Source organism: Trachymyrmex septentrionalis, unplaced genomic scaffold (assembly GCF_001594115.1).
Source record: "Trachymyrmex septentrionalis isolate Tsep2-gDNA-1 unplaced genomic scaffold, Tsep1.0 scaffold38, whole genome shotgun sequence".
NCBI classification, from domain to species: domain Eukaryota; kingdom Metazoa; phylum Arthropoda; class Insecta; order Hymenoptera; family Formicidae; genus Trachymyrmex; species Trachymyrmex septentrionalis.
This window is the reverse complement of record NW_017305547.1, coordinates 131,583-144,529: the sequence shown is the minus strand read 5'-3', so window position 1 is coordinate 144,529 and position 12,947 is coordinate 131,583. Positions and strand designations below refer to the sequence as shown.

The following is a 12,947-nucleotide window of genomic DNA, read 5'->3' as shown; positions in this document are numbered from 1 at the left end:
TATATATATATATATTTTTTTTTTACTCAAATACTATCAACTTTACAGAAAAACTGCAACAGACAAAAATTATTTATTTTCTTCTCATAGAACTCTAAGAATTTTTTTAGAATTTTTTATCAACTTTTTAGTATTGCATTTTTTTATTTTCAGTAAGTCGAACCGTTATTATGACCCAGCGAATTAATGCACTGTATTGTACATTGCTTAGCCACAGAAAACAGATCTATTAAGGTGCATTCACATGCAAGCGTCAAGCAACAGAAGTAGCAACCAATCAGCTGGGCGATACGGGCAGTAGTGTAAAAAATATTTTTTACGTCACTGTAAAAATCGCCTTGTTGATTGGTTGCTGCTCTCGCTGCTTGACGCTTCTATGTGAATGCACTTTTAGTTAGTTTACGGCACTTTAGTTTACGGACAGCCACATGGCCAGATAGGTTTTAGAGTAATTCTAATATTCTCAAGGGATTGATAATGTGAGAAAAATATCAAGCAATTTATAAATACTGTTAATGGCAAGTAACGAGTTTGAATTATAAAATTTATCTTGTAAGAAAATAATAGATTTATTTCAATCTACGATATAACATAAATACGTAATCGAGTGCACGGCATTTATACTGTGTAATAAAACGGAGTCATGAATTCGGCGAAAAGTAACGGTGAGACTGGCAACGGACTGGAGGATCTTAGTATACCAGGACAAGTGTATTTGAGAGATGCTTTAACAAGTTGTACAGATCCATTGAAAGCTATCGAGGGATTTCAGGTAAAAGATCAATCAAAGAACAACGGCATCGAGTATAGCATAAGTTAGTAAATATACAGCATTTTACATAGCAATAATGTTTCATTTTAGTTGGAAAATGGCATATTACTACCATCATTACGGCCTATGTTACCTCTGCTCGATCTGCATGGAGTCAGAAGGCTAGATTTCCATGCCTCCGTTCTCGAGGAGTTACGGGAGAAACTAATAAAACAAATTGATGAGATCGGCGTGGAAAGGGCAGACAAAGGTTCCTCTGGAGACAAGAGAATGAAGGAATTGTTATCGAAAAGTTTTCCTGCTGTCAGAGTTAACGCTTTGCGACCTGTAGTTATGTGTATCCTAAAGAATACCTTACACATTGATGACAAATACTTGCGAGTATTAGTTAGGGAAAGAGAATTGTACAATGATGCCGATACAGAAGTAAAACGTCAGATATGGAAGGATAATCAAAGTCTTTTTGGTGATGAAGTCTCGCCATTGTTCAGTCGTTATATTATTGAGAAAGAACAGATTCTATTTGATCATCGCAATTTGAACAGTCTATTTTTTATGCCATCTCCAAAGGTATATTATAATTGGTTGTACTTGAATTAACATTGTATAATTCTCTCATTTTGCATAGGTGAGGAGACAAGGCGAAGTTGTACAGAAGTTAGCTCATATGATTGGACATAGTGTAAAATTATATGATATGGTACTGCAGTTTTTAAGGACTTTATTTTTACGCACAAAGAATATCCACTACTGTACTCTCAGAGCAGAACTGTTAATGGCGTTACATGATTTAGAGGTAAATATATTCAACATGTTTGTTTATTTTATTTTGTCAGCTCAAAGAGGTATCAAAATTTTCAAATTGCATTAAAATGACGTTGTAAACCTCTCTCCAGCAAAGAAGTTTTAAATCTAATTCAATTTTTATTCTGGAGGATCGTTTTTTTTATTGTTATTGTTTGAAGATTGAAATCTGTATGTAAGAGCAATCGAATTCAAGACAATTATAAGTTCATTACTTCTACATAGGAGCTATACAACATTCTAACATAACTTGATATATAACTTAATTTGAATCGCTTCAATTTTATTGAGTATGCTATTTGTTGCCAGGTGCAAGATATTATTTCTGTAGATCCATGTCATAAGTTTACATGGTGTCTGGACGCATGCATCAGAGAAAAAAATGTGGATATTAAAAGATCTCGTGAATTACAAGGCTTTTTGGACAGTATTAAGGTAAATTGAATTAAAATCGTGTTTCATAACATTATTTGCGTAACGAGATATTGATTTGTACTTTTGTATAGAGAGGACAGGAACAGGTGTTAGGGGATCTAAGTATGATTTTGTGCGATCCCTATGCAGTGAATTTTCTCGCTAGCAGTGCAATCAAAATAGCGCTTCATTTGATAAATTGTGAGGCATTACCCAGAGAAAATGCAGTGCTCGTATTATTGTTAAGAATGCTCGCGCTAGGACTGTCTGCTTGGCAAATGATTGATTCGCAAGACTTTAAGGAACCAAAACTGGACAGTCAAGTTGTCACAAAGTTCCTGCCAGCACTTATGTCACTCATGGTAATTTATATGAAATAATTAAAATGTTTGTATAGTTTATAATTTAATATAATATAAAAAAAGAAGGATGTAGTAGACTGTGCATTGGTCTACTATTCTAGGACATGTTCAGATTCCCATCCAGGTGTCGTATCATCCTTGTTGTGTAATGTTCAGTAAGCAATAAGAATGGAATGATACTTTGGTAGGAATCTGAATATAGCTGAATATAGCCCTAGAGATCTCAGGATCTTCGGCAGAAAATTTTCGTGCACTCGTAGCTTCTCTCGGAAGACAATGGCAAACCATCAAGTAGTATACTTTCTTAGGAAACTTTCTATTAAAAATTGCCGTTCGAAATCTGCGTTTAAACTGTAGGTCCCCATATATCTTGTTATCAGTGTGCATGCAAAGATATATGAAAGGGAGGCATCTACATGCTGGTGAAAATATAAATCCAGTAATTTGAATTTAGTAATCTTCAATATTTATAAGAAGTATTTTGTACAGTGTACGTAAAAGTAGCCAGATCCAAGATACTTACGAAAAAAGTATGAAAAATCATTTTAGTCTCGAAATAATCAAAAACATTCTTAAAAAAATTCTATGACGAAAATTATTATATAATAAAATATTAATTGTAAGATCTTAAGACAAAAAAACGAAATTGTTCGCAATTTTATTAGTTTTCATTTTGATAATTATCTTTCGATAAAATGTATACTTTCTGAGATATTTTTTAAAAACTGCATTTTTGATCATTTTTTGATCAGTTTTTGAAAGTTTTCCAAGTCCATTGTGGTCAGGCCTTTTAGTATGACTTTAATATAATCATTTCGAACAACTCGCAAACAAATCTTTTATGGCAATTCTACCTCCAAAAAAATCTAAGTTTCTGGGGCTAGTATGATACTTGAAGAAAAATATAAAAATATTGATATATAAAAATAATGATTTCTTAGGTTGATGATCAAATAAGACAACTCAACTGTAGACTTCCACCCGATGAAAGGGAAAGTGCAATCGCAATTATAGAACATTCTGGACCACCTCCCGATGCGTGCCAAGCATACGCTCAGCTTTCTGGAGTAGCAGCAGTTCTCTCCATGTATTATGCATTGCACGTAGGAGGTGGCGGTGGGGTTGGAAGAGGCAGGGGAGATGCTAGAGGTTTGATGAGAGTCCTAGCAACATTGCCAAACTGTCAAGCACAACGAGCTTTTGAAGATCCATTTTTACACACTCTGGTAACATATTTGTTTGTATTATCTTATTATCGAGCGACATCGTTATTTATCACAATTGAAATTAAATATCAATTACAAATTTTTGATAAAGTTGATTTTCAATTGCAGGTTTCGTTATTAATATTAAACATGGCTGACGAATTTTCAAACGAATCATTTTGTACAGTAATTTTTGACGAATTCTTCTTAGCCGGCTTAGGAAGGGACAATGTCACACGACATCTGTTAAAATTACTTTGGTACATACATCCTAAATTGCCATCCACACGATTACATTCATTATTGAAAGCCTTACAACCAACAAGTCAGGTAATATTTTATAATATTCAGAAAAAGTTCGTTATATATTTATTAGATGGAATAACTGAGTTTAAAGATACTCTGTTTTTATTATATATGTATTACAGTAATCTTAAATTGTTGGATTACGATTATGAAATTTTTTCGCATATACGAAATGTGGAATTTGAACTCGCGACCTATCGATTACGAATTCGTCGCTCTTGCACAGAGCCAAATGATATCCCACTGTTAAATGATTGATTTAATGTTTTTAAATTTACAGCATAACGAAGCAGTCCACAGTCTTTACGAATCTCTACGTGACAAAGTTGGTAATCATGCTACAGACGATCAATTAGCAGTAACAGCTCAAATGGATCCGTTAAGTCTAGATTGTTCTCCTTCTGTATTTACTGGAATGCCACCATCAAGCACGCATGCCACATCGAGCACACTTTAATAATATCTAATTCAAGACCAAAAAAAGTGATTTGAGCTTCCTCAGTTTACGAGTACAAGAAAGAGTGGTGAAGAGTCATACTGTGATGTGTACTATCATTGATATATATCTTCTAATTTAATTAATTAAATTTAATTAATTAATTAAATTTTTATACATCTAATTTAATTTTTTGTCTTATATATATTTATGATTTTTGAAGAAATCTTTTATTTATGCTACAATACTTTTTAATAAAGTATATACATAAAAAATGCAGTTATAAAATAGGTGTAAAATTATTGTAAAAAAACATTTAGATAACCTAAAATATCATTGCGATATTTTTGTAATCAATATATCTTTTCAAAAGATTTTATATTAAATTAAATGTAAGAATAAAATTAAAATTATAAAAGTAATTTTAATATTAATAAACTAATTTTAATATTAATAAACTATGTTTTAATTTTTATTTAGCATTGTTTATCATTTGATTTAGATACATCTACATTGTTTGTTATTTCCATTATAAGTCTATCTAAATAATTAGAATCTAATTTGTATGTTGTCAGAATCATAGACGTGTACATCGAAGCTTGCTTAGATCGGAGCAACAATTGCAATTGTGTATCAATCAAGCTCAACCTGTAATTATATTTATTTTTTATAATATAAGTATTTTTAGAATTAATTTTATATTTAGATTAGACATTGCAATTAAACTTACATTTTAATGATGATGAGTCCCACAAGTGTCCATTCAGCGGTTTTAAAGACAATATTTCTAGCAGATAAATTAAAAGTACTTGTCAAAATCTTGATTAGTGAGTATTTTTCGTTATTATAAGTACATTGTGCCAATGAAGAAATATTAGCATTGGTTGTTAAAGCGCACATCAAATCTGGCAATCTGTAATTAACAAATACATTAATATCTATAACGATTGAATTTCAGATACCAAACTTTTTTAACACTTGATTTCTAATTATCGCTCAGAAATGGAAAAATTATTACATTTTATTAAGATTGTCCAAGAAAATTCGGTGACGAAGTGCATTAGGCGTGTAAGCGTCTGTTAATGGTAATATAGGTTCAACATTATCTTTACTTTCTGATTCTTCATTACTATCAGATGGTGCAATTTTCATTTGACCTTGGTAAAACGCACGCACCTGTATACACATGTTACAATTAGTTGATACATTTTGTTTTTAAATTAATATTAATATTAGATCATACCTTTAGATCCATTTTCTTTCCATCCTCTTGGAGCACGGAGAAGTGGGGTAAAGGTTTAAGCTCGTTTTTCTTCAAATCACGCTCTTCATTTTCATCTTCCATTTGCAACTTGTTTAACTTTTTACACAACTGTTGATACTTATCATACTGTGTAAATTTTTCTAATAACTGATTTCTTTCATTCTCCTCGCCCATTAAAAGGCAAAGGGTATTTTTTGTAATCCATTCTTTAATACTCTGTTCAACATGAATTGCAACTTGGAGATAAATATTATTTTGTACTTCTGCATTATCAGTTTTTTTCAGTCTGTACCTTTTACTTTTATTAATTCTACTTGTCTCTCCTATTTTCCTATATTCATCACATGTAGATGCAGAAGAAATAACGGTATTACTCTTATACATTTTATTAAATTGGGATTGTTTCATTTTTTTATCAGTAAGACTATTATTTACTTCATCTATCTGAGGTTCTAATTTCGTTTCATTTTCATCATTCTTGTTACTTATTTCGACTGATTGAGACGTTTGAGGCTGTAACTTTTCACTAATGTCATTTTCATTGTAACTTACTTCATCCAATTGAGACTGCAATATTTCATTATAAAATATATCTACATTAGTTTTATTTTCTGTATCCCTGTTGTGTTTATGCAAATGTAAAATATTCCCAGATTGGCCAGCAATTTCTATTTCTAAATTCTCTAGATTTACATCTACTTGTTGGATATTATTGTTATCATAATTACTTTCACAATTTGTAAATTTATCAGAATCACAATTTTCGCTTTCTTGATTCATGTGCAGTTCCGATGAACATGTTTCATAATTAAACGATTTTTGTACATTATTAGTATGTACTGAAGTCTCTTCCAGTTTACCATCTTTCATGATTGCTACATTCTTTAACAAATAGGAATTACATATAGTTTGTTTCTCAGGACTTGATACATTACTTGTATCATTTTCTGTCTGCTTGATTGACTCATCAGTATGTTCTGTAGATCTTCTAATGTCGTCATTATTGTCTACATCTTTATTTTGTGAGAAGTTAATTCCAACAACGTCAATTTCCTCTCCACACGTAGACTTAGAATTGACAGGTAAAATTTGAAAGACTGGTATATCCTCTTTCTCTCTTAACCAGAGGGGACTCTCGAGCATTTGTTCAAGAAGAAAATTAGCCGCCCCGTAGCACAACGAACTGCAGAAGTTTTTCCGTTTGCTGACATCATACACTTTATTCTTACGTATTGATATGTGATACTGTTGCCGGATAATGACAGTCAACTGATTTGAACAGAGAACATATCCACATAGCTTTACTATTGCTCTCTCCTCTATCACATCTTCCATATGGTTCTTACTTATGAATCCTAGCTATAAGAGCAATAAAATCATGCTAAATTATTGAGATCCAGTTGAATACTCGAACTACTCAAATGAGAGACAATATTTGTTAGCACACTTACATTTTGCAGGAGCCAGTCAGGATCCACATGCGATTCCAGAAGCTGCATAACTATCGTAAGAGCTTTCGCATCGCACTGTTTCTTTTTTATTATAGCCAGCTGCATCTGCTCCTTGCTTAAGGAAAAATTCAATCCAAATGAAAAAGGCAATTTATCCATTTCCGATATTTGCAACAGGACTTACCTCATCTTTTTCAATTTCTTTTTCTCAGTCATTTGTTTGTTGGTTGTTGACATCGTCGCAGTGTTATTCGTTTTATGTATTCAGGAGACCAAATATCTGATAACGTGGTAAAATAATTAGCAATTATGAGTACCTTAAAATATTACAAATAACTTTTCTATTTCGCGCACTCGTTGTAATTAGCAAAGGTTATTGGAGGTTAACCTCCACTTTGTCAGAAAAAGCGCCTTCATGTGCACAAAATATGAACATGAACTACATAGCCAAATTAACCGGAATATTTCTGATGGTAATATGTTATTTTTCAACCGTTTTGTTTTGTGCCATTTTCACAATTTTTTATTCTATTCTATTTGGCATTCGGAAATAAAAAGCAATTATATAAATTTTTACAGTTTAACAACTTTATTTTCTAATTTATTATATTTTTGTACTGTAACAATGAATAAATATTTATTCAATATAATATCAATAAGTCTGTTCGACTTGCTTACACTTTTTACATTCAGCATCTTCTCTTTCTCTCTTTTCAATGCCAAATATATATCTATCTCATTTTAAATGTAAAAAATGTAAAAAAGTGTAAGCAAATCGAACAGACCAAATGGCTGCGTCAGCGGACTAAACAGTTGAGTGAGCGCTCGTTTGTTATTGATGTATTCTTCCAGATCTAAAATGCTGATTGGGTGATCTAAAGGAATACACTAATAACAGCTGTTGAGTTTGCTGAAGACGAAATGATAAAAATTATCCCTTAATTTCCCCTTCAAATTTAGTTTTCTAAAATTACTCTATTTTCTAACCCTAATCTTTAGAAATTAAATAAAATTCGCTAGAGAATCGGGCATACATAACTTTATCCTAATCAGTTTTAACTTGCTCATTTTAAGGAAACGGATATATGCAATGCTATACATTTGTCCGTATATTGTTATTAAATCCATGCATACATGTATTCAGGTATGTACATAATATACTAATAAAATTATTATACATCCATTACCCTAATACAAATGTTGATTCATTACTCACCGACTCGATGCGCAACAGTGGAGTTATAATATATCTGCAATGTCGGTACATGATTCTGTAACAAATAAATTAAAATCCAAATTAAAACAGAGTAAAGAAATAACTATAATCATTACTTTAAAAAATAATTGCTATATAAACGCATGCAGTTTGCTGAAAAATAATTATGCAATTTTACAAATATAATTTTTGTAAGCATCAAAGTTTTATACTCATTATTTAATTAGATATAAAACAATTGTATATTCTCTAAAATAATTATATATATATATTCTAAAATAATTAGACGAGTCACCGATACCAACATATCATATTTGTTTTTAGATATAATATTTCTAAAACAAAAGGTACAAATAAAACTTTAAAAACATAAGTACAAACTAAAAAGTGTTTTCCATCAGATAGTATAAGCTGTTTTTATAATATTGTTTGCAATTTAGCAATAATTAATTTTTTCAAGTAAGCAAAAATAAGCGTCTGACAAAATGGACACAGTGGCAATAGTGTTATGTATTCCTATTTTTTTTCTTTTACAAGAATTATCTGTATAGAGTACCTACAAGTGAATATATATAAGATATTCTAGAATCTCTTCACTCTCTCTCTCTTCGTTATAAAATATTTTTATTGAATTATATGCATATTTATTTCATGCTGTTCTGCAAGATGCAAATATAGTATATAACGCGATAGTTTTTCAAGAATTATTCTATATATGAACGATTGTCTTTAGCTCCAATAGAGCTATCTGACATTATGAAGTAACATTATAAAGATTAAGTTAGCTCATGATCTGTTTTACAGACAGGTATGGCGGTTTACACTGCACCCTAATTTTATATTTAAAATCATATTATGAAAAAACTAAGAAAAAAAAAATAAAACTGATTTAAGAAACTACAAGCATTTAGAATAACGTAATATTATCAATAATATAGTCACTGTTATTTAAATTACGCAATTTACAAAAAAAAATTGTAAGAATTTTATTTTCACAATCGTAGAATTCATTTTTAGTTAATTTGGTATAGAAATAAGCCATAAATATAAAAATTATGAGTTTGTACTTCTTTAATTGGCTAAACAGATCATGATTTTATTAATAAAGTGCAATAGTTAATTTCTGAGAAATAAGGAGTGTCGCTTTAGGAGATCCTATATTAGTATCCTATGTTAGTATCGGCGGCTTTTCTCTATATACAATATATACTCTAAAGATCTTAGCAATAAATAAATTTGTACAAAATTTTAAAGTATTATAATTTCAAAGTATTTAAATTACTTAAAAATTTTATACAAATTTATTTTTGCTAAAAGTTTTTTAAAGAATATATATAAATAAAATTAAACAAAGTTAGAGGTGATAACATAAAACAAAAATAAGAAAGAGCATACAGCCACATACACAAATTATTATTCGCACAAGTCATATATTTAAAATATAATTACATTTAAACGTTTCGGTCAAATCGGATCATCGTCAGTATAGTCCGGAGTATGCAAATGTTAAAAAATATAATTTAGCACATTAGGATGTCGCAGTAAAAAATTCCAAAAATTAATCCTGTCTCTTTATAATCTCTTTTGCAATGAAATTAAGAATTTATTCTTGATATTTATAACTTGTATGTTGAAACACGGGTCACTGTGATTATATGAAATTTCGTACAGAATAGTTTTACCATCTTATATAATATTTTTCCATCTCTATACGCTAATATTCTTCGAACAAATTAGCGTCGCATTATTGTATTATATTGATAGTTATAAAAACACGGATTCTGGTAATCCCGCGTTTTAATATACAAGTTATCAAGAATAAATTCTTAATTTCACTGTAAAAGAGATTACGAAGGCAGGATTAATTTTTGGAATTTTGTATTGCGACATCCTAATGTGCTAAATTATATTTTTTAACATTTGCATTCTCTTGATTGTGCTAATGATAGTCACAACTTCACCGAAACGTTTACATGTAATTTTATTTTAAATATATGACTTATGTGAATAATAACATGCGTACGTGGCCGTATGTTCTTTCTTATTTTTGTTTTAGAATAGACATAATTATTATTATAGAAAATATAATGTATAATTATTTTATCTAAAAATGTTATACAAATTTATTTTCGCTAAGATCTTCTTTACAAAATATATATAATTATTTAAGAAAATACATATAATTACTTTAGAGAATATAGAAGTATTTTATATAATTATTTTATAGAATATAAAATTATTTAAATCATTTTACATATTTAACAATGATTTAAAAACAATCATTTTTTAAATCACTGTTAAATAAAATGACTTAAAAACAAGCAAAAAAAAGGTTAATTTTACATAAGTAAAAAATAATATTTACCGCAAGGTTGCTCCACCGGTGCCCGATGCCTCTCTCAGACCTCCGCCTCCTCTCAGAATATACACAGGACACTCGCCTAAACACTCGCGAATAATGCACTGTACTTGGGCGCGGACTATTACTTGAGTCCAATAACTTGAACGGCACTCCCGAAACGCGTGACGCGACGAACCGGCTGTGGTTCGTTTACTTTTCAAATCGGCGACGAGGGTACGTTAGCTTCTCCAGAGGATTTTTACACGAAGAGAACGATTTTATTCAATATCTAAAAATTTATATAGATACTTTCAGATATATCCGAAAATTTTGAGAAACATTTGAAAAAAATCGTTCTTTTCTTGTAAACATCCTCTGAGTACTGAGTCCTGCCATCACAAAATGTACCCGTAAGAGGGAAGATAATCTGAAAAATATAATATATAGCTATTACCTATATTACTATACAATTATTATGCAATCGGTTAACTTTTAGCAACGAACATCAAACACACACGTCTGCAATTCATTATCATTGCGAAATAAAGTCAGAACAGATATTAAACTATATTAATTGTGAAAAAATTGTGAATTGCGTTATTTGCATGAGAATATTCATATTAGCATTGATTTTTTATGCCTCGTGTGATACCGTTCATACAGACAAGTAGCCGTGTCGCGTGCGGCTCCTTTTCACATTACTTTTTCGCGAAGAATGTCTAATATAATACGAAACGTTGTACTTTATGAATAATTAATCATAGTAATCGTATGAATCATTATGTGAATATTCATAAAATACAACATTTCGTATTATACCTAGCACTTTTTGCGATTATTCTATGCTTCAAAAAGAAATATGAAGAAGAGCGGTATGCGACACGGCTACTTGTCTGTATGAACGGTATCAAACGAGGCATAAAAAATTAATGCTAATATGAATATTCTCATGCAAATAACGCAATTCACAATTCTTTCACAATTAATATAGTTTAATATCTGTTCTGACTTTATTTCGTAGTGATAACGAATTGCAGTACAATTATGTCTTAAGTACAATTTTAAGAAATCACGAAGAGATTATAGAGCCGTATTAGCGTCTTAAGACAGTCTTGAAATAAGAACAGACTGTATATATCGCCCTTAAATATCTCTAATTTATATATCCGCAAATGTATAAAATAAATTTTGTTTGTATCCATTATCAAATTTAGTCGAAATTGTTTTATAATTTAAAAAATGTTTGCGTTTATCTTTATTTAAAAAACGTATATAACTTATTATTAATCTTTATTTCAATGTAAATGATCAAAGAGAGTAATAAAGATTGAGATATAATTCTTAATACACACCTTAGTTTTGAGCAACATTACTATTAGGGCACGCAATTAATCATTAATTCGCATTCGTGAATATCTAATTTTCGTAGATTAGTGCGCGACACCTGTAGCCACCGTATTACACGTCTGTCTCCCTCAGCGAGCGCCGAGCGAATGCCGAAGTGATGACGTAGCAACATAGGCACGTTCCCCATCGCTTTTCGCCGCGCGAGCCTTCCCCTCGCTTCTCGCCGCGCGACCTTTCCCCTCGAGTTTCGTCGCGCGACGCTTCCCCTCGCTTTTCGCCTGTTTAGATTACACCCAATTATTGAGTAAAATATTCAACGATTTATTCAATTATTTGTATTTTACATGATTTTTGACAAACGGATACATTTTGCGCTTTGCTCTGTGGCATCTCTAGCACTTGTTCAATCCTAATATTTGCTCGGTTCTTGTAAACGTAATCAGTAATTGTTAGCGTGTGTGGAAATATCTTTGATGTTCAACATTATGTCGCGTGTGTGGAGTATCTTCGATGTCAATATTATGTCTCAATTTTTATTATTCTTTTAAATGATTCATATTTAAATAAAAATTGATAATATTCTATACATTCTTTATATAAAGATAAATGTAAATTTTCTTAATATTGCGAAACATTATTTGCACTAAATGCGGCTTTGGTTAAAAGTATTAAATATCTCGTTTAATTTTTCAGCTAAAAAATTAATTTATGACACTACTGTTGCTCCAAATTATTTTGTGTTTGAAAAATTCTTTAAATTTACGTGTAATGCCGATTATAACTCGGTAAAATAACTGTTATAACAAATTAAAAAAAAAATATATACAATACATTCTAGAAACTCATTTAAAATGTAAAATCGTAGGAATCGGTAAAAAACTTATACGACTTGTTTGAAATAAAAAATGTCAAATAGATTCGGGAAACTTATTTAAAAGATTAAATAAGAAATAAGTTAGAACTGTATAGTTATTTAAAATAATAAATACTAAATAAATCTTTAATTTTATAATAATAAATCTTTTTTTT

The 12,947-nt window shown here is 30.3% G+C and overlaps 2 protein-coding genes across 2 annotated transcripts in view; one reads left to right on the top strand and one right to left on the bottom strand.

Annotated features, from left to right (window-relative positions):
* Positions 1 to 429: 429 nt before the first annotated feature.
* LOC108750892 (negative elongation factor B) lies at positions 430 to 4,381 on the top strand. The gene is made up of 8 exons (XM_018490731.1): positions 430 to 772; positions 863 to 1,342; positions 1,401 to 1,568; positions 1,886 to 2,011; positions 2,083 to 2,352; positions 3,294 to 3,578; positions 3,687 to 3,887; positions 4,144 to 4,381. The coding sequence occupies exons 1-8, from the start codon at positions 644 to 646 to the stop codon at positions 4,318 to 4,320; spliced, it is 1,836 nt and encodes a 611-aa protein (XP_018346233.1). The 5' UTR covers positions 430 to 643; the 3' UTR covers positions 4,321 to 4,381.
* Positions 4,382 to 4,775: 394 nt separating this feature from the next.
* LOC108750879 (RNA polymerase II subunit B1 CTD phosphatase Rpap2) overlaps positions 4,776 to 12,947 on the bottom strand; it is a 16,892-nt gene continuing 8,720 nt past the window's right edge. The window contains exons 2-7 of the mRNA XM_018490709.1: positions 7,199 to 7,294; positions 7,015 to 7,129; positions 5,543 to 6,922; positions 5,318 to 5,475; positions 5,030 to 5,212; positions 4,776 to 4,947 (exon numbers count right to left, since the gene is read on the bottom strand). Coding sequence (XP_018346211.1) covers positions 4,776 to 4,947; positions 5,030 to 5,212; positions 5,318 to 5,475; positions 5,543 to 6,922; positions 7,015 to 7,129; positions 7,199 to 7,251 — 2,061 coding nt within the window. The 5' untranslated portion in view covers positions 7,252 to 7,294. The remainder of the gene's footprint in view (positions 4,948 to 5,029; positions 5,213 to 5,317; positions 5,476 to 5,542; positions 6,923 to 7,014; positions 7,130 to 7,198; positions 7,295 to 12,947) is intronic.

Excerpts from the sequence above, each read along its gene's own strand:
- LOC108750892 (XM_018490731.1), top strand. The coding sequence starts at position 644 with ATGAATTCGGCGAAAAGTAACGGTGAGACTGGCAACGGACTGGAGGAT. Across the intron at positions 773-862 it reads AAGCTATCGAGGGATTTCAG|TTGGAAAATGGCATATTACT; the intron begins GTAAAAGATCAA and ends GTTTCATTTTAG. Across the intron at positions 2,353-3,293 it reads CAGCACTTATGTCACTCATG|GTTGATGATCAAATAAGACA; the intron begins GTAATTTATATG and ends ATGATTTCTTAG.